The sequence below is a fragment of the Bombina bombina genome, chromosome 2 (genome assembly GCF_027579735.1).
Source record: "Bombina bombina isolate aBomBom1 chromosome 2, aBomBom1.pri, whole genome shotgun sequence".
Taxonomy (NCBI): domain Eukaryota; kingdom Metazoa; phylum Chordata; class Amphibia; order Anura; family Bombinatoridae; genus Bombina; species Bombina bombina.
The window spans coordinates 527,142,606-527,161,273 of record NC_069500.1 but is presented as its reverse complement, the minus strand read 5'-3'; the positions used below and the strand labels follow the sequence as shown (position 1 = coordinate 527,161,273).

The 18,668-nt window shown below is 36.7% G+C and overlaps 1 protein-coding gene across 3 annotated transcripts in view; it reads right to left on the bottom strand.

Moving 5' to 3' along the window:
• EFS (embryonal Fyn-associated substrate) overlaps window positions 1-16,600 on the bottom strand; it is a 44,457-nt gene extending 27,857 nt beyond the window's left edge. Inside the window, exons 1-5 of one of the 3 annotated variants that reach the window (XM_053702329.1) lie at window positions 16,488-16,600; window positions 15,612-15,689; window positions 15,167-15,248; window positions 280-573; window positions 91-207 (exon numbers count right to left, since the gene is read on the bottom strand). In XM_053702329.1, coding sequence (XP_053558304.1) covers window positions 91-207; window positions 280-573; window positions 15,167-15,226 — 471 coding nt within the window. In that variant the 5' untranslated portion in view covers window positions 15,227-15,248; window positions 15,612-15,689; window positions 16,488-16,600. Of the gene's footprint in view, window positions 1-90; window positions 208-279; window positions 574-10,462; window positions 10,556-15,166; window positions 15,249-15,611; window positions 15,690-16,487 lie in introns of those variants that run through there. The other 2 variants (XM_053702331.1, XM_053702332.1) reach the window with 2 other exon arrangements.
• Between the last annotated feature and the right edge of the window lie 2,068 nt (window positions 16,601-18,668).

Here is an 18,668-nt window from a genome sequence, read left to right as displayed (position 1 = left end):
TTGCTTACCTAAAGCAAAAACGTGGGGAAAGAAACATAATATATGTAAAGCTTAATAGACTGTGACTATGCAGTTTCTGGTGTTTTATACCTCTTGTGGGTTCTGCACCAATGCCCCTATGAGACGAGGACATTTGTAAATATCATCCTGAGCTCCAGTCAATGGAGGAATGAGGCAGGGTCGTGCCACTGGGGGGACTTCATATACCTACAAAAGAAGTAAATATTTAATTTCTCTAACCTTACATGGGGTACCCAATTAATTATTTCTGATACTCACCTCAGTTTCTGACAGAGTCTGTGGTATCTCCTTGACACTCTGAGGTTCCTCCTTATCTGTTGGAGCCCTCAGTGCACGTGGAGCTTGATACTCATTCTCTTGTGATGGTGTATCAGTAAGAAGCCGCAGTCTGTTCCCAGGTGCAATACCTTGTTGCCCCCTCAGAGAGCAGCGCCACCATCCTCCAAGGGTTGGAGCATCTCGTTCCAGAACCAACATGACGTCCCCTCTGCGAAAACTCAGTTCCTCTGGGCTCTCTGCTGTATTATCATATAGAGCCTGAGCCAGCTGTGCCTTAAAAACAGAGAAAAATACTTTCATTTACTGGCATTTTAATCCCAGATTGTCTCTCATTGTCTAAATTTGTAATTTTTGGAGTTCTCAGTGACAGCAATCAAACAACCCTACATATACATAAACACACACACACACGTATATAAATATATATACATACATATATATATATATATATATATATATATATATATATATATATATCCAGTGCTTGAAATCTCCACTAGTCCCTGATAAGTGAAAAATATAGAAATATATTGGGAAATGGTGTTGAATTGGTTAAATAAAATAACAAAAGCAAGATCCAAAACTGTTATTTATAAAATTGTATTTATTAAAGAAGAAAATAAGAATATGGAACAGGATTTCCCTCTTTGTGATGTGTAGGGTAGGAAATTAATTGTTAAATATTGAAAATCAAAACATTTTCCAATATTTATCTTTTTTAATAAAGTTAATTAATTATTATATGATAGTTTAACAATAAGATTCTCTTATAGATCCTGGTCTACGAATACAGAGATTTTTCAAGAAATGGGAATGTTTTAATAAATCCCAACCTATTAGTAAACAAAAAAAACAAACTTAAATCATTATAACTGAATTTAAAGCTATTGTGTTGTTGGAACAACTTCTGCTGGTTAAATATTTTGTATTCTATAATTGTCTTGGTATTGTTTTAAAAATAGTTGAAAGTATATTATCACACATGTTGTAAATATTTTGTTTGTTTGTGTCAAATAAATATAAAAAAATTGCTATGGACAAGTAAAAATATTTACTTTTCCCCATATTTACCATTGAGTGGACTAGTACATTTTTCCCCTTGGGCTAGTAACTTTTAACCCCTGACTAGTCTGCTGAAGTGCTGTAAAGCACACTAACACTGGACTCTGGAGCAGTGGGAATGTGTTCTCTGGAACGAATGAATTACGCGTCACTATCTGGCAGTCTAATTGAATAATCTAAGTTTTGCGGATACCAGGAGAACGCTACCTACCGGAATGCATAATAGTGCCTACTGTAAAGAATAAAATGGTCTGGGCTGTTTTTCAGGGTTTGGACTAAGCCCCTTAGTTCCAGTGAAAGGATACAAAGACATTTTAGACAATACAATGCTTCCAAGTTTGTGGCTGCAGTTTGGGGAAGGCCCTTTCCTGTTCCAGCACAAAGCGAGGTCCATGAACACATGGTTTGACAAGTTCGGTGTGGAGGAACTCAAGTGACCAGCACAGAGCCCTGAACTCAAACCCACCGAACACCTTTGGGATAAACTGGAACACAGATTGTGAGCCAGACCATCTCGTCCAACATTAGCGTCTGACCAGACAAATACTCTTTTGGCTGAATAAGCACAAATTCCCACAGATACACTCCAAAATCTTGTGGAGAGCCTTCTCATGTTTTTTGGAATGGAATGTCCAACAAGTGCATATATGTCTGATGATCAGGTGTTTATATATATATATATATATATATATATATATATATATATAAAAACACACGGATGGATAGATAGATAGATAGATAGATAGATAGAGATAGATAGATGTAAGTGCAGCTATTTGAATTTGTTAAAGGGACATAAAAGTCATAATTAAACTACATAGAGCATAATATTTTAAATTACTTTCAATTTACTTCTCTTGGTACTACAGCACTACTGGGAGCTAGCTGGTAATTTGTGGCTCCACATATGTCTCTTGCAATTGGCTCACCAGACAGATGTGTTCATCTAGTTCCCAGTAGTTCATTGATGTTCCTGAGCCTACTCTTCAACAAAGGATACTAAGAGAAGTAATCTTATTTGTAACACTCATAATAACTTAAAGGACCACTCAATGCAGTAGAATTACATAATAAAAAGACAATGCAATAATAGCACTTAATCTGTCCGAAAAAAATCTACTGCTTATTTGAAATTCAAATTTATTTTTTCTCCCATTTTCCAGCCCCCTGTATCATGTGACAGACATCAGCCAATCACAGACTAGTATATGTATACCCTGTGAGCTTGTGCACATGCTCAGTAGGATCTTGTTCCCCAGAAAGTGTGAATATTGTGCAAAATTTGATAATGTAAGTAAATTGGAAAGTGTCTTAAAACTGCATTATCTTTCTGAATCATAAAAGTTTATTTTGTCTTGAGTGTCCCTTTAATTGAAAAGAAAATTGCAATCAAAAGTTAAAAGAGCTCAAAGATATGAGGTCTCAGGTGTGAAAAAAAAAGTCTGCAAACGTGTGTGTGTGTATATATATATATATATATATATATATATATATGTATGCAATATTAATAATTAATAAAATGTTTAACTAGGTATTTACTGTAAATATTACCCATTCCAATATTCTTTACATAGGGGAATATTAAATATTCCTATATATATCTGTATATATCTATACCTATATATAATCATATAGATATATAGGTATAAATATATTTTACCAAAATAACAAACATCAGATATATGTAGGAATTTCTGTTTATGAATAAATAAAACATATTCTTCAATGTGAAGAACATTGGAATGTGAATGTGTGTCGGGTTAGCACATCTGGCATTAACGCGGTTGCAATAGCTCGCGAGTGGGAGCGATAAATAGGGTAATCTAGCCCTAAATAGGTGTCTTGTGAAAACCTACATATGATTTATTAGAGCAAGTATTTGAATCCTAGGTTTCGGTGTTTAAGGCAGTTGTACTGATGTTTAACATAGAATTTATCAAGCCCTTTTCTTCACTTTGACTGCAGGTTCCCACAAGCAAACCTGCAGTCACGATTTTTTCAAACAGCGGTCATCAGACTGCTGCTTCCCTATCATGTTCTCCACCTTTTAGGTAGAGAATTTTAATCTCACCGGTCTCGAACGGGAAGATTGACAGCTCCTACCCGCGCGATTAGCTGTGCAGGAGGCAGGGTTGCACGCAAGCACAAAGGAGGGCTCATGTGCAATGTTAAATGTGGGCAGCAATCAGCGGAGAGGTCGGGTGGACAGGGGTGATAAATAAAAAAGCATTGAAACTATAAATCTTAAAGGGACAGTCAGATAATCCCTTTATTACCCATTTCCCAATTTTGCATAACCAACACAGTTATAATAATACATGTTTTACCTCTGTAATTACCTTGTATCTAAGCTTCTGCTGACTGACCACTTATTTCACTTGACTGTCCCTTTAATCTATAAATGGCTTAGCAGTGAAAGGGTTAAACTAGGGTGCAATAATGTTTATGGAAATGCGAACTGAACAAAAAATGTTTTATTTAAAAATAAAAACATTGAAATAGGGGTGATTTATATACCTAATTCAAAAACCCTGAAACTTAGCTGCAATACTAAACACCTGCCAAAATAACAAACATTACAATGTAAAGGCTTGATTCATTATTATTATTATCAGGTATTTGTAGAGCGCCAACAGATTCCGCAACGCTAATAGATTGAACTTTTATTTGTGATTTGTTTAAGTAACACTGTTCCTTTAAGTCTCACAAGCCAGGTTTATTTCACAGGATACAGGTGCCTTGTATTAAAGCTATATTTAATCCCTAAATGAGGCTGGCTGGTACCTAAAGTCTGTTTCTGGGTGTGGCTGCAAAAAAATCTTACTATGGTATATTGCTGGGTCAGGATTTTTTTTTACTATTGATTGGAGAATATTTGTATATAGTAATTATTATTATTATACTTTATTTATGAAGCGCCAACATATTCCGCAGTGCTGTCCATGGATACAATTCATTTAAATAAAACAAGACTTGACAGGACAAAATTTACAAACACATACAGGAGGGATTGAGGGCCCTATTCCCGTGGGAACTTACAATCTAGAAGGGTAGGAGGTTGAGAAACAGGAGGTGAGGACTGCAAGATTGAGAAAGATGTTAATACAGAGTTAGATGAGGGAAATGTTATGTAAGTGAAATGAATTTATTATTCATATAGTAATAGTATAGTATAGTAATAGAATAGTAATGATGTCAAATTTAATTGTCTATTTTAAAAATTGTTCCTATGTTGGATTGTTTTTTAACTATTTTTTTTTTGGTCTTCCAATTCCAGCTTACAGTGTCTATTTCAGGACTCAGGTTTCTTTATTGATTTCCACTTAATGTGTATAGCGGAATGATAAGTCAGTGTATCACTGGCATTGATTCAATAAAAGCTCTTTGTGAAACTAATATGAGACTGAAAAGTAGCAGACCTACTTAACAAAGGGCCCTGCTGCAAACTGTTTTGGGCCCCGAAATCTAACTCAGTAGTAAGCAATAGTAATAATATACATGATGCTCTGTCTAATGATTTTGGGGATAGATAGATAGATAGATGGACCTGCAACTTGCACTAATAAAAGGCTCCCCTGCATTAGGATTGTACACTGTTTCAACGGCATACCCACATATGCTTCGTGTGACTAGAGCATCAGGATTCAAACACTACACCTTCTCAGTGAGTCAACAGCAGCTTGTATGATACAAATTAAGTCTGTACTGTTGCAATATACACCACTGCCAGCTCTCTGAGCAAGCACAGTGTTTAAATCTAGTCACATGTAGCATATGTGAGTATGCCATTGAAACACTGTACAATCCTAATGCAGGGGAGCCTTTTGTTAATGCACTTTTACTAGAAGCATTTTTGCTAATGGAATTATATTTAAAATGTAAAAGCACTCCCTACACTCCACAGTGTGAATACTTCTGTAATGAGGTGCCTGTATATTTTGTCTCATATGTTTTCTTCCTATTGAGAGCACTGTCTCTGGATATATTTTAAAGACTGAGGTATCTGCCCCAGAAATATTTACAGAATGTTTGTCATTGGTGTTAAAGTTAAATACAAAGGATATAGGAGGCGCTATAGAGACATAGGATATATAGATAGATATATAGATATAAAATTGGCTGTATTAAACCAGCCTTAGAAAATCTAAAATTTACGTGCCAAATCCCTTCATATATTTAGTAATCAGTTAAAGTGTAATTGAGTGGCAATAAATCCTTACAGCATAGACTTAATGGGTGTAAAATAAAACAGAAGGGCAGAGAACCAGGAGTCCTTACTGCATATCAAATACAATTTATTGTCAGAATAAAATTAAATAATAAAATGCAATATTCAGTTAAAACATATTCAGTTAAAACATATGCAATATTCAGTGAAACATAACCTGTATTGTTCAATAAATTCACAGCTAAAATAAATGTAAAATCCAATACCATTCACACATACAAAAATCAGAACCGGTTAAGCCATTCAAACTATTTCAAACCTCTCAGATACTCGTTAATGAGGAAAAAAGATAGCTAGTGGAGAACACCTAAAGAAGCTTGTGTTCAAATCCTAATGTTAATGTCCCATGGTGATCCCCAGAAATTAATGTCCAGAATGACAATGTGGGTTTATGTTACTATTCCAACTTTGAGATATTCGGGTAAGCTTCCCCAATAGGACCGTTATATCACCAGTCTCTCTTAATTCAAAAATTGGCCCCCGATGGTTTAAAAGTTCATTCCTTACTGTCCTCTCAAACACAGACAGTCAAATATATAAACAAAGCCGGGAGGCTTTCCTACCTCCTTTCAAATGTCCGCCCAAACGTGTCTGCCAACGGTCTCCTTACCTGACTCGACACTCCGGCTGCTCCTTCAGATGTAAAAGAGCGATGATTCCGTGAAATTACGTCACCCGGTGTCCGGATCCTGGGTGACCACTTGCGCAAGTGTTAGTTACCACGGGTATTTTCACAGGATGCCCTCTGCACTTCTGTACGCCAGGGTACACAGAGTTCTGTCCAGCTCCAATTCTTCAGACGTTCACAAACAGTAGCAGGTAAGTCCTCTACGCGTTTCAACCCCTTTCCTGGGTCTTTTTCAAGATCTCTGTGTACCCTGGCGTACAGAAGTGCAGAGGGCATCCTGTGAAAATACCCGTGGTAACTAACACTTGCACAAGTGGTCACCCAGGATCCGGACACCGGGTGACGTAATTTCACGGAATCATCGCTGTTTTACATCTGAAGGAGCAGCCGGAGTGTCGAGCCAGGTAAGGAGACCGTTGGCAGACACGTTTGGGCGGACATTTGAAAGGAGGTAGGAAAGCCTCCCGGCTTTGTTTATATATTTGACTGTCTGTGTTTGAGAGGACAGTAAGGAATGAACTTTTAAACCATCGGGGGCCAATTTTTGAGTTAAGAGAGACTGGTGATATAACGGTCCTATTGGGAACGCTTACCCGAATATCTCAAAGTTGGAATAGTAACATAAACCCACATTGTCATTCTGGACATTAATTTCTGGGGATCCCCATGGGACATTAACATTAGGATTTGAACACAAGCTTCTTTAGGTGTTCTCCACTAGCTATCTTTTTTCCTCATTAACGAGTATCTGAGAGGTTTGAAATAGTTTGAATGGCTTAACCGGTTCTGATTTTTGTATGTGTGAATGGTATTGGATTTTACATTTATTTTAGCTGTGAATTTATTGAACAATACAGGTTATGTTTCACTGAATATTGCATATGTTTTAACTGAATATGTTTTAACTGAATATTGCATTCTATTATTTAATTTTATTCTGACAATAAATTGTATTTGATATGCAGTAAGGACTCCTGGTTCTCTGCCCTTCTGTTTTATTTTACACCCATTAAGTCTATGCTGTAAGGATTTATTGCCACTCAATTACACTTTAACTGATTACTAAATATATGAAGGGATTTGGCACGTAAATTTTAGATTTTCTAAGGCTGGTTTAATACAGCCAATTTTATATCTATATATCTATCTATATATCCTATGTCTCTATAGCGCCTCCTATATCCTTTGTATTTTTATTTTAAATTCGATATTGTCTAGGGAGGAGGCAATAACTTTAGTGAGGCATAGTAGGTGTTTGGTCTAGCGCTATACCCATCCGTGTTTGTCTTATTGGTGTTAAAGGTACAACATTGTTTACTTCTCATCTTTTCTGTTTCTCTATAGAAATTAAACAAGGAAGTGCATATAGAAATGCCTTTAGTTTGCAGAAATGCAAGGTATTTTTATGGTATGTAGAAAGCCCCTTTATTTGTTTCAATTGATCACTGCTCTTAGCTCCTACAGCAGAGCACGGCTAAAAAATATTTTGGCTAAGAGGTGACGTTTTCACCTCTTAGCCAATAGCCGTGCGGTAAATCCGGCTACCATGGGCGCCAAGCCGGATTTATCTGACGGCTATTTGGCTAAGAAGTGACATCGTCACCTCTTAGCCAAAACATTTTTTAGCCGTGGGCTGCTGTAGGAGCTAAGAGCGGCAATCGATTGAATCAAATAAAGGAGCTTTCTACATGAAGTATCTTATACTTCATCAATGAAGGTGCCGTTTATTTGTTTCAATAGTCAACCCTAGCGTTTGTAAAACGCTAGGATTTACTTTCGCTTTAAGTTGTTATTTTCAAAGTGTTGAAATCAAACGTTATGATTCCAAATTTAGCACCATTTTACCTATCCTAAACACTGACATTTAGGATTTTCATTCTTATGTTTTCCATTAAAGGGACAGTTCACCCAAAAACTTTCTCCCCTTTAAATTATTCCCAATGATCCTTTTTACCTGCTAGAGTGTATTAAATTGGTTGCAAGTAGCTCCTTTACTCATATTTCAGCATTTGAAATAGCTGATTTAGCTTGTGGTTTCCCAACCTATACTGAAAGTTTTGATACTGGCGTATACGCTATTGAATAGCCTAAGTAAACAATAGATTTCACCCTCAGTGGGGGGCATGGTAGTTAAGTAATAAAATGATAATTTTCCATTGTTCTCTCTATGTATTGAGCTTTGGTGTTCCAGACAAATATAAGATAAGGAAGCAAGTCTGTGTACATGAAAGTGATAACATAATGAGATCTGATATTACCTGAAGCTCAACCCATTGTAATAGGCTGTGGTTTCAAAGCACAAAACCAGCTACTTCAGATACACAAATATACCCGAAAATGCAATTTCTCAAATATTTTATACTCTGCAGTTGGTATAACAAGTCATTTAAAATACATTTATGGAAAAACAATTTTACAGTGTACTGTCCCTTTAATAATTAGTAAATAAAAGTTAGAAGATATCTTTTGTTTCTTTATGTATAATATAAGTAGAAATAAAAAATTAGATAAACTGAAAAAAAACTACGCAAAATTATTATCTATTTTTTTATATATTTTACACCAAAAAAAGGATAAAGGGACACACTTATTTTTTCTTTGTTTTATCTAAAATAAGACATATATGTGTTCTTAGGTACTGGGGGCCCATCATTCCAGTATCTAAGAATATGTGTTCAAATCCAACAATGTATGACATCTCCAGAAGGTTTATCAGCATGTTTTGAGAGATTTGAGAACTGTGCTTTGCCTGCCGCTATGGCATTTTAAATGGAAGCATTCATGGCCTTAAAGCAACACGAAACCCAAAATGTTTATTTTATGATTCAGATATAGCGTACAATTTCCAACCCAGAGTTATACCCATCGGATATCTATATATCATATATAGGTTGACAAAATTTGGGGGCCATGAATTCTACCTGGATCCAAAGTTTTTTGATTCCTCTTCATACATTTCCATATATTAAAAAAAAAACATTTTACTGGCTTAATAATTGTCTCCACAGTGTTTTAACTAATTCTGTCAAGTGTCAACCTCTGAATTTATATATATATATATATATATATATATATATATATAAATAAATTAGGAGCTATACTAAAAATGTAGAAACCACAGCACAGTGATTTAACCCTAGATTACCCATGATACAGGGTAAATTAGGGGTCAACTAGCTGGTGCATAATAGACTTGTGGCAGAGTTTTAATCCCTACTAAGCAAGACAGTATATAACAATTGAAACAAATTACATGCATTCGTCTTCTTTATGGTTAAAAGCTTAGGAATTTAGAGAAAAAATGCTGTAATACCAGTTATAATCAAAAGGGTGTCTGCTGTTTCAATGCAAAGCAGCAATACACTACTGGTTCCCCTAATATATCCAGATCAAATGTTTAGGGGTCGATCTATCAAAAGCTTTGCAAGCCTTTTGACCCCCTACAAATGCAGGTTCTCACAATAGAACCTGCAGTCCGTATTTAACAAGCAGCGGTCATCAGACCGCTGCTTCCCTAACCTTTCGCCACATCTCGTCGACCGGGGAGATTGAAAACTCCTGCCAGCACGTGATAGGCTGTGCGCGGCAGGGGGTGTAAGCATTGCACAAAATTGCGTTCTTGTGCAACGCTGAATTCCTGCAGTGGAATTCAGCCCACCAGAGGCGAGCTGCGGCAGACAGGGGCACATATGTACGCCCCTGTCCGCCGCAGCATGATAAATCGACCCCTTAGACTTATCTATATCAGAGGATGAACTGATATACTGAAAGCATTGAGAAGACAGATAAAGTAAGGAAAAGAGCCAGCCAGTTCTCTTCTTTTGAAAAAAATCAATACCTATTATGGAAATGCCATCTGCTAATTTACCCACCCCCACCTCCTCACACTACAGACATTAGCCTCCACCAAAATACTCATCACTGAACCCCCTTGTTTAAATTCTGTGTATTCAAATCCTGTGTATAAACAGAAGTTGGACATCTGCACACAAACAAAATAAACATTAGCAGTAGTATAACCACTCATTGTTTTAGGTACCAACATCCAACGGTAGCAAACATGCCAATATAGAAGTTATACTCTAGGCCCTGTCAGTACAGACATCACATGTGCTTGTGCTGCCAATCACAAAAAAATGTCATGCTGCTTTGAAGCAAGTGATATTTATTACCAATTTCTTATGATACAGTTAGAATCAGTGTTATAATAAAAAGAGTTTTACAGTTGTTTTGCAATAAATTACCATACATGTTGAGTGTGCAACTTTCTGGTAGACTAACACTTGCTTCCAGTAGTTGTCAAACTCCTCCCACCACTTGCCTTATTTAAAGGAGCCAATCAGGAATTGTTACTGGAATAGACAAAACTTGTTACTGTCATGATGTTACCAAAACTTGCATTATTTTACATTTTTGAGTATGCTGCAAAGGGCCTAATCACATAGTTAAAAAGGCAGCTCCAGGGCAGCAATACACTACTGCACATCTTGTGAGCCAATGACAGGAGGAATATGTGTGTGACCACCAATCACCAACTAGCTCTCAGTAGTACAATGCTGATCATAAGCATGCATAAATATGCTTTCCAGCAAAGGATACCAAGAGATCAAAGTAAGCTAAAAGTTTAAAGGGACAGTTTACCCTAATTTTTTTATCCCATTTAATTTGTCCCCAATGATCCATTTTACCTGCTGGAGTATATTACATTTTTACAAATAGCTCATTTACTTTATATCAGCCTTTGTAATAGCTGATTTTGCCTGTGTTATCCCCACCTATGCTGAAAGTTTCTATACTTAAAGGGGCATGAAAACTAACATTTTTCTTTCATGATTCAGATAGAGCATACAATTTAAATGTACCTCTATTATCAAATTTGCTTTATTCTCTTAGTATTTTTTTACTGAAGCAGCACCACTGGGAGCTAACTGAGCACATAAGGTGAACCAATAAAAAGGCATATATGTGCAGCCACCAATCAGCAGCTAGCTCCCAGTAGTGCATTGCTGCTCATGAGCCTACCTATGTATGTTTTAACAAAGGATACCAAGAGAACAAAACATATTAGATAACAGAAGTAAATTGGAAAGTTGTTTAAAAAAATGCATACGCAATCAGAAACATGAAAGAAATTGTTTGGGTTTCATGTCCCTTTAAAGGGGACAGTCTACATGAAAATTGTTAAAGGTTTAAAAAGATAGATAATCCTTTTATTACCCATTCCCCAGCTTTGTGGTTATGTTAAAGGGACACTGAAGTAAAAATTAAACTTTTATGATTCAGATAGAGCAGCAATTTTAAACAACTTTACAATTCTGTCTGTTTATATTTACACTTTCTGAGCCACCAGCTCCTACTGAGCATGTGCAACAATTCACAGAATATACGTATATGCATTTGTGATTGGCTGATGGCTGTCACATGATACAGGAGGAGTGGAAATAGACATCATTTTGAAATTTGTCAGAAAAAAAATCTACTCATTTGAAGTTCAGCCTAAGTGGTATTGCATTGTCTTGTTATCATGTATTTGTTGATTATGCAAATCTACTGTATTTACTGGTCCTTTAATATACTTTTTACCTCTGTAATTACCCTGCATCTAAGCTTCTGCAGACTACCCCCTTATCTCAATGCTATTTACAAACTTGCATTTTAGCCAATTAGTGTTGCTTCATAAATAACTCCATGGGAGTAAACACAATGTTATCTATATGTCACACGTAAACTAGCTCCGATAAGAGGTGACCCGCAAAGGCTTAGAAACAGTCAGAAATGTAGAGGATTAAAGTATATTAATATAACAATGCTGGTTGTGCAAAGCTGGAGAATGCGCAGTAAAGTTGTTATCTATCTTTTTAAACAATCAAAAAAATCAAGCAGACGGTCCCTTCAAGTATTGGCCATTGATAAGCTATATAAACACTGCCAGCTGAAGAAATTACACTCCCAGTGGGGAGTGGGAGAAATAAAATGTTCATTTTCAATTGTTTTTTTCTAAGTATTGTATAGAGACAGAGATAAGAAAGGGAAGCATTTGAGTGATAAGTTAAAGGGACACTAAACCCATTTTTTTTTCCTTTCATGATTCAGATAGAGCATGTAATTTTAAGCAAATTTCTAATTTACTCCTATTATCAATTTTTATTCGTTCTCTTGCTATCTTTATTTAGAAAGCAGGAATGAAAAGCTTAGGAGTCGGACCATTTTAGGTTCAGCACCCTCGATAGCGCTTGCTTATTGGTGGCTATATTTAGTTACCAATAAGCAAATGTAACCCATGTTCTGAACCAAAAATGGGCCGGCTCCTAAGCTTTACATAAAGATAGCAAGAGAACGAAGAAAAATTGATAATAGGAGTAAATTTAGAAAGTTGCATAAAATTGCATGCTCTATCTAAATCATTAAAGAAAAAAATTAGGTTTAGTATCCCTTTAAGGATGCCTGATCTCTCTGAAAGCTTAGCCTATTTTGACAGGCTGTGATTTCAAAGAGCAAATCCGACTACTTAATTTACAAAAATAAACACATTTTATATACATTTTATACTCTGCAACTGGTAAAACAAGTCATTGGGAACACATGAAGGGGAAAACTATCAAGTCACTGTCCCTTTAGTTTTGACTTTGATATCCCTGTAAATGTTCTAACGCAGATTGAAAGAAAAAAAAGCATTTCCTGGTTTCATTACACTTGAACTTGCACTCCGTGCTTCCCTCCCAAAAATGTTGAAGCTTTTGGTGTTAAACTAAGGAGTTCTTCGTACAAAGCTGCAATATTTTGTTTCCATTTGTTTTGCACATATCACCCATGAAATAACTGTTAATTCTCAGATGTTTATTGAATAATTGCTGAAACCAGAAACGTTCTTTTTTGTTATGTTTTATTGACAAATTAAACTCTGGCATTAACATGTTTTAACCTATTAAAGGGACATTCCAGCCAAAATTTGAATAATTGCTGACATGATACAAGCCTCACTGGCCCTCTGAGCAGCTGCAGTATTTAAAATGCTATTGCACTGAGAACATCCAGCTATGCTTCACATGCAGAGAAAAATGTTAACACTAAAACAGCTATAACTAGAAGCATTTTTGCCAATTCGTGTATATTGCAAATATGTTTATATTCAAATATGAAATTCATCTATGTGCATTTAAATGTTGACCGGAATGTCCCTTTAATATGTATAAAAAAATAACAGTGTTGTGAGATGTTTCACTGTTCTTTAGCAGAGTTGTGGGAGTGTCCCTTGTCACCAACTGATCTCCCTATCCTTAGAACTAGTTGTGCACTTCCTGTAACTTTCAAATTCAAAATAAACAGCTTTAACTTAAAGGGATATAATACTCAATTTTTTTATCTGTTCTGTCTAAAAGCAAATGTTTTAAAATGTACTTTTAAAAAATGGATGTTCCTTTGCTGAATATAAAACTTTTTTTCCCTGTGGGAGTTGTCCCTGTAACCTAGTGAGCAGAAGAGACACAGGACTCAGTTGTATATCAGTTATGCACCCTGTTAATTTTACCTTAAATATAAACCGTTTTTACTTTTTTTTTCAATTACATATTTTAAAATGTTTAGCTGCTGCTTTTTCATATACATGAAAGAAAAAAAAATAGTAATATGTTACTTTAAAGTGAAAGTAAAGTTATAGTCATTGTTCATTTGCAATGTAAAGTATATAAAAAAATAAAGTGTACTTTAATTCATGATTACTTATAAATCGATTTATAACTCTTTTTATTTACTTTGTTCGTTTGCCGAAGACTATCGACGTTCCTCCACCTGCATAAAAAATTCTAATACCAGAGTGACGATTTCACCCGTATCTAACGGATTGGTTCCCCCATTGGCGTCTAACTCGCCATGATAACCTCCCTCTTGTTCTAATGGGCATGCGTGAAACCCTCAACTGTATGTCACTCAACTAGCGCGTTCACGAATGCAGTCAAGCTGCATGCGCATTTGGAAAGGGAATTCCCATTTCGATCCTCATCATTGTTACAAGGACATTGCTAGTATGTATCTAAAAGGAGAACGTTAGCGCATGCACATAGATTATCAACTCGAGAACGCGCACGCTTACTTACGCATGCGGCGGGTGGGACAGCCGAAATGTATAATATATTTTATGAAAAATGAAGTTAGCGACTACGTTTGTCACTATATTATACTATACTACTATTGACAAATCTATAACTTTACTTTCACTATAACACTTTTTGTGCTAGACACCTACTTTTACAAGTTTAAATATAGATTTTTTATGCCTACTATAAACATCTCCATTAAACACGGTTATGAACAGCATGACAATCAAGGAATACAGTTCAAGTGGGACTGATTTATTATTCCAGAAATAGAGCTATAAAATCTGGTAAGTGATCTCAATTTCAGTAATTTTTAAAAAATAAAATAATAAAACCCAACACAGGTAAAAATATGAAGCTCAAAAAGGTGATAATATAGCTAAATTCTGATAGAGGAATTGCAATGTAATTATTATCCTACTTAACTAAACAGATAGGTAATCCATACAGGGAAATATATAAACACAGTAAATGTCTAAATAAATATCTAACCTCAGGAAAAATAACATTAGAGATCTCTCAACCCAAAACATAAATACAATAATGTAACAAGCAGATTCCACTCTTCAGAAATAGGTTTATAAATTGAGAGATAAAAATTATATAGACATCAAACCAGTAATAGCTGGAGTCCAATATATATATATTTAAACAAAGAAATACATGTTTGTCAGACACATCCAGAGACATCTCAAACCTGAAACACTTGTTTGTAGACCTAACAGCAAAAATATATAACCTGTACTGGTTACCAGTCACCAAAACACAGAAACTCAGCTCCTATTGACCAGTTGTTTTAAGTATTATTACCCATGCAAGGAGAACACTATTACCAACACTACCCTTCTTTCTCACCAAGCCTGCTCTCTCGCCCATTGTGCAGTAGGAGTCTGTCTCTTTAAGAGAGCAGAACATGTGGCGATGACATCATCTTGATCTAGAATAAAGAGACAGAGAGCACAGTGTCCCAGTCAAAGCCCAGACGTGCAGTGGCAGAACGTGCAGTAATTCTATACACAGTGCCTGCACTGATTCATTTCCCATTAGCCACCCAAGTATTCCCTGAGCGTGGCTCTGTTTCCTGAATAATATTGCCATGTTTTAACACCTTGATTGCTTAAGAGTGCTGCAACATAATGCTAGAGACAAAATGATTAAATCCATGGGAAGGAGAGGGGTGATTGCCCCCATGGTGTGGTTCTATAAACCCATATGAAACCTGATGTGGGTCATTAGATTATGGGCTGGTATAATACTCTAATCTTCCAGTCATCCTCTGATTTACTCATATGTCACTTACTGGCATTGCGTTGTGGCAGCTGGTCACTCACACGCCATGGACACTGGACAGCTAATGTGTCACCACCAGCCCTGGCACCTGTTGAGGACAAAGCAGCACTGATATTTATACAAGTGATATACAAACACGACAAGAGACACACCAGCAAAGTGATCTATAAATATACAGTAGTGACACACCCATACGTATAACACACCAACAAAGTGACCCACTGAAACTGCAAACATAACAACATGCAATACAAGCAAAGTGTAAAAAACAAACTAGCACACGGACGAACGTGACAAGTACAGTGACAATAAGCAAATAAATAGTGCCAGAGAGACACGCACAGGCAGGTACAAAGTGACATAGGACAAGCGTACACAATGACGAAGGGACACTGTAAAAACAAACTCAGGCACTGATAAACATTGCAATTGCCACCTGACTTCATGCACTTTCAGGGGTTTTCACCAGGAAAAGTGAAGCAAATGGAAAAACAACAAACACTATAGACGGGGACAGTAGCTACAAAATACAGTAATGAGGTGAGGAATACGTGCTATTAACCCCTGTGTTGCGGGGGCTCCAGAGCATTGCTAGTCGATACAATGCAGCCCTTTCTGGCACACACTGGCTTTGTCAGGTGAGTAGGGAGTTGCGGAAGAGGATATTGTATTAGGTGAGGTAAGGTAATAGGGTGATGCTCTAAAACAGGAGAGGCCTCGTGCCAGTAAAAGAACATTAAGATCGAGATGAGTCAAGGAAAATAGATATAGGGTGAGGAGAAGGAAAAAAACATGCGAAAGAAAGGTGTTGTAAAAGGATTTGAGAGAGCAGATCAGAGAGTGGCAGAAGCACGACTAGTACTTATATGAGGTAAAAGGGTCTCACCTTAAAAGAGAGTTAGGAAGTCCTGGGTCACTTTAGATCCAAGCCTGTCCTCCAGATCACAACTAGGGAGAGAGGGGGAGGGAAGGAGAGAACACAAAGGTGGGGGAGAAAGAGGAGGAGAGAGAGGGTGGGGAGGGTAGATGGAGGTGGAGAAAAGGGTGAAGAAGGGAGGAGAGGAGGACAACTGTGATACTTGAAACGCTTAGACCCTCCCTGTACACACAAACCAAGTGTACATGGACATTGCAGAGGGGCCATTAACCCCTTTACTTCCAGCTATTTTCTGCAGATCAAATATTTATTGGTATTTTGATTAAAATCATAGGTTTCACTGCTATACATTTTCAGAGCAGTAATTTTTCCTTTACTGCCATATATCTTGAGGACAGTGGTGGGCACATATGAGTAAGATATTTGCAAAGCAGTTATATTCCCTGCAATTAGTGCCATATCTGCAGAACACTGACTACCCCTTGGCTGCCACATATCTGCAGAGCAGCAAATGTTCCTTCCCTATCTCCGATATTCACAGGCAAATGATTGCTCCTTTCCTTTAATATTTTTACTGAACAGCAATTTACTTCTACTACAGATAACACTTTCCTATAATATTTTTGTAAAAGAGTGGTTGATCTCTTTTTTTGAAAGTTATATGCAGGAGTGATTAACCCTATTCTACATCAGATTTGACCAAAGTAGTTTTTAACCTCCTCTCATTTAGTTATTTGTAAAACCCTTATTAACCCCTCCATATAAAATGACACACTAAATTGACCACTGTATATTTGCAAATCAACAATTAACATATCCCTTGCCACAAAGCCCAGCAAAGCAAGTATTAACCCTTTCTCTTCTATGGCTTGTTATGAATAGGTGACTGTGAATATGGTTTGCAAGGGAACAGAAGATTTCTTGTTTTGTGGGGCAGAGAGCACCAGTCTCCACCCCACACGCTCCTGACACACAGGGAGCCTCAGTACTTATTGGCTTCATTCCCTCATCTCATTATGTGGCTCTGTCACATCTGCAAAGCTATGTATCTGTCTTGTCTGTCTACTCATTTGATACACCTATTATTATTATTTTGTTATAATCCGGTGAGTGACGTGTCTCAATTTTCTATCTATCATCTATGTATATATCTAGTTTCTGTTATGGACATGTGTATGTGTTACGGGTAAAGTCAGATATCCGGGTAATCCTAGGATTACCTGGGTAAAATGGACATTACCCAAGCGGCTATTTTTTTGCCTCTGCCTGTGGGGTTGTAGGGGGCGCCCCACTGAGCCTCTGGCATTCAACCTAAGTGAACCTTGGGGAATGAGGTTTACAAGGGAGGCTTCACACCCCTTGAACCCCCCAGGCTGAGGCAAAAAAGATAGCGAAGATGGGGGAATTACAGTACATCGTATATGACTCCGCACTCTGAGGGGATTTATGATCTTACATCGGGCTTCACCCACAGACGCTTGGGTAATGTCAGTTTTACCCAGGTAATCCTAGGATTACCCAATATCTGACTTTACCCGCAACATGTGCATATATGTTTTACGCATGACACATTTTTTACAGTGTTAAAAATTGTACTTTATTGGTCAACTCTAAAAGTCTGGGGGGGAGAAAGAGCGCTAAAAAGCAATCACATCAAACAAAATGGTAATAGGCAATTTATATTAATTAATGAATATACAAATACACATGTAAACGAACAGTTTATGTTGATAAACATTCCTGTGAGCAACCTTATTGATACAAAGGCTTCCAAGGAAGCTGGGGAATCCCCACTGCAACTATTGTTTTTATTATACTCTGGAGACGTAAAGAGTTTTGGAACATTTTATTGCTAGCAATATTTTTTGGGTTTTTTAATAATATAACCACCGATGGTTTTTCTGGACTGTGATACTTACCTTTGTTTTTATCTTTATCAACATAAACTGTTTGTTTACATGTGTACAGGGAGTGCAGAATTATTAGGCAAATGAGTATTTTGACCACATCATCCTCTTTATGCATGTTGTCTTACTCCAAGCTGTATAGGCTCGAAAGCCTACTACCAATTAAGCATATTAGGTGATGTGCATCTCTGTAATGAGAAGGGGTGTGGTCTAATGACATCAACACCCTATATCAGGTGTGCATAATTATTAGGCAATTTCCTTTCCTTTGGCAAAATGGGTC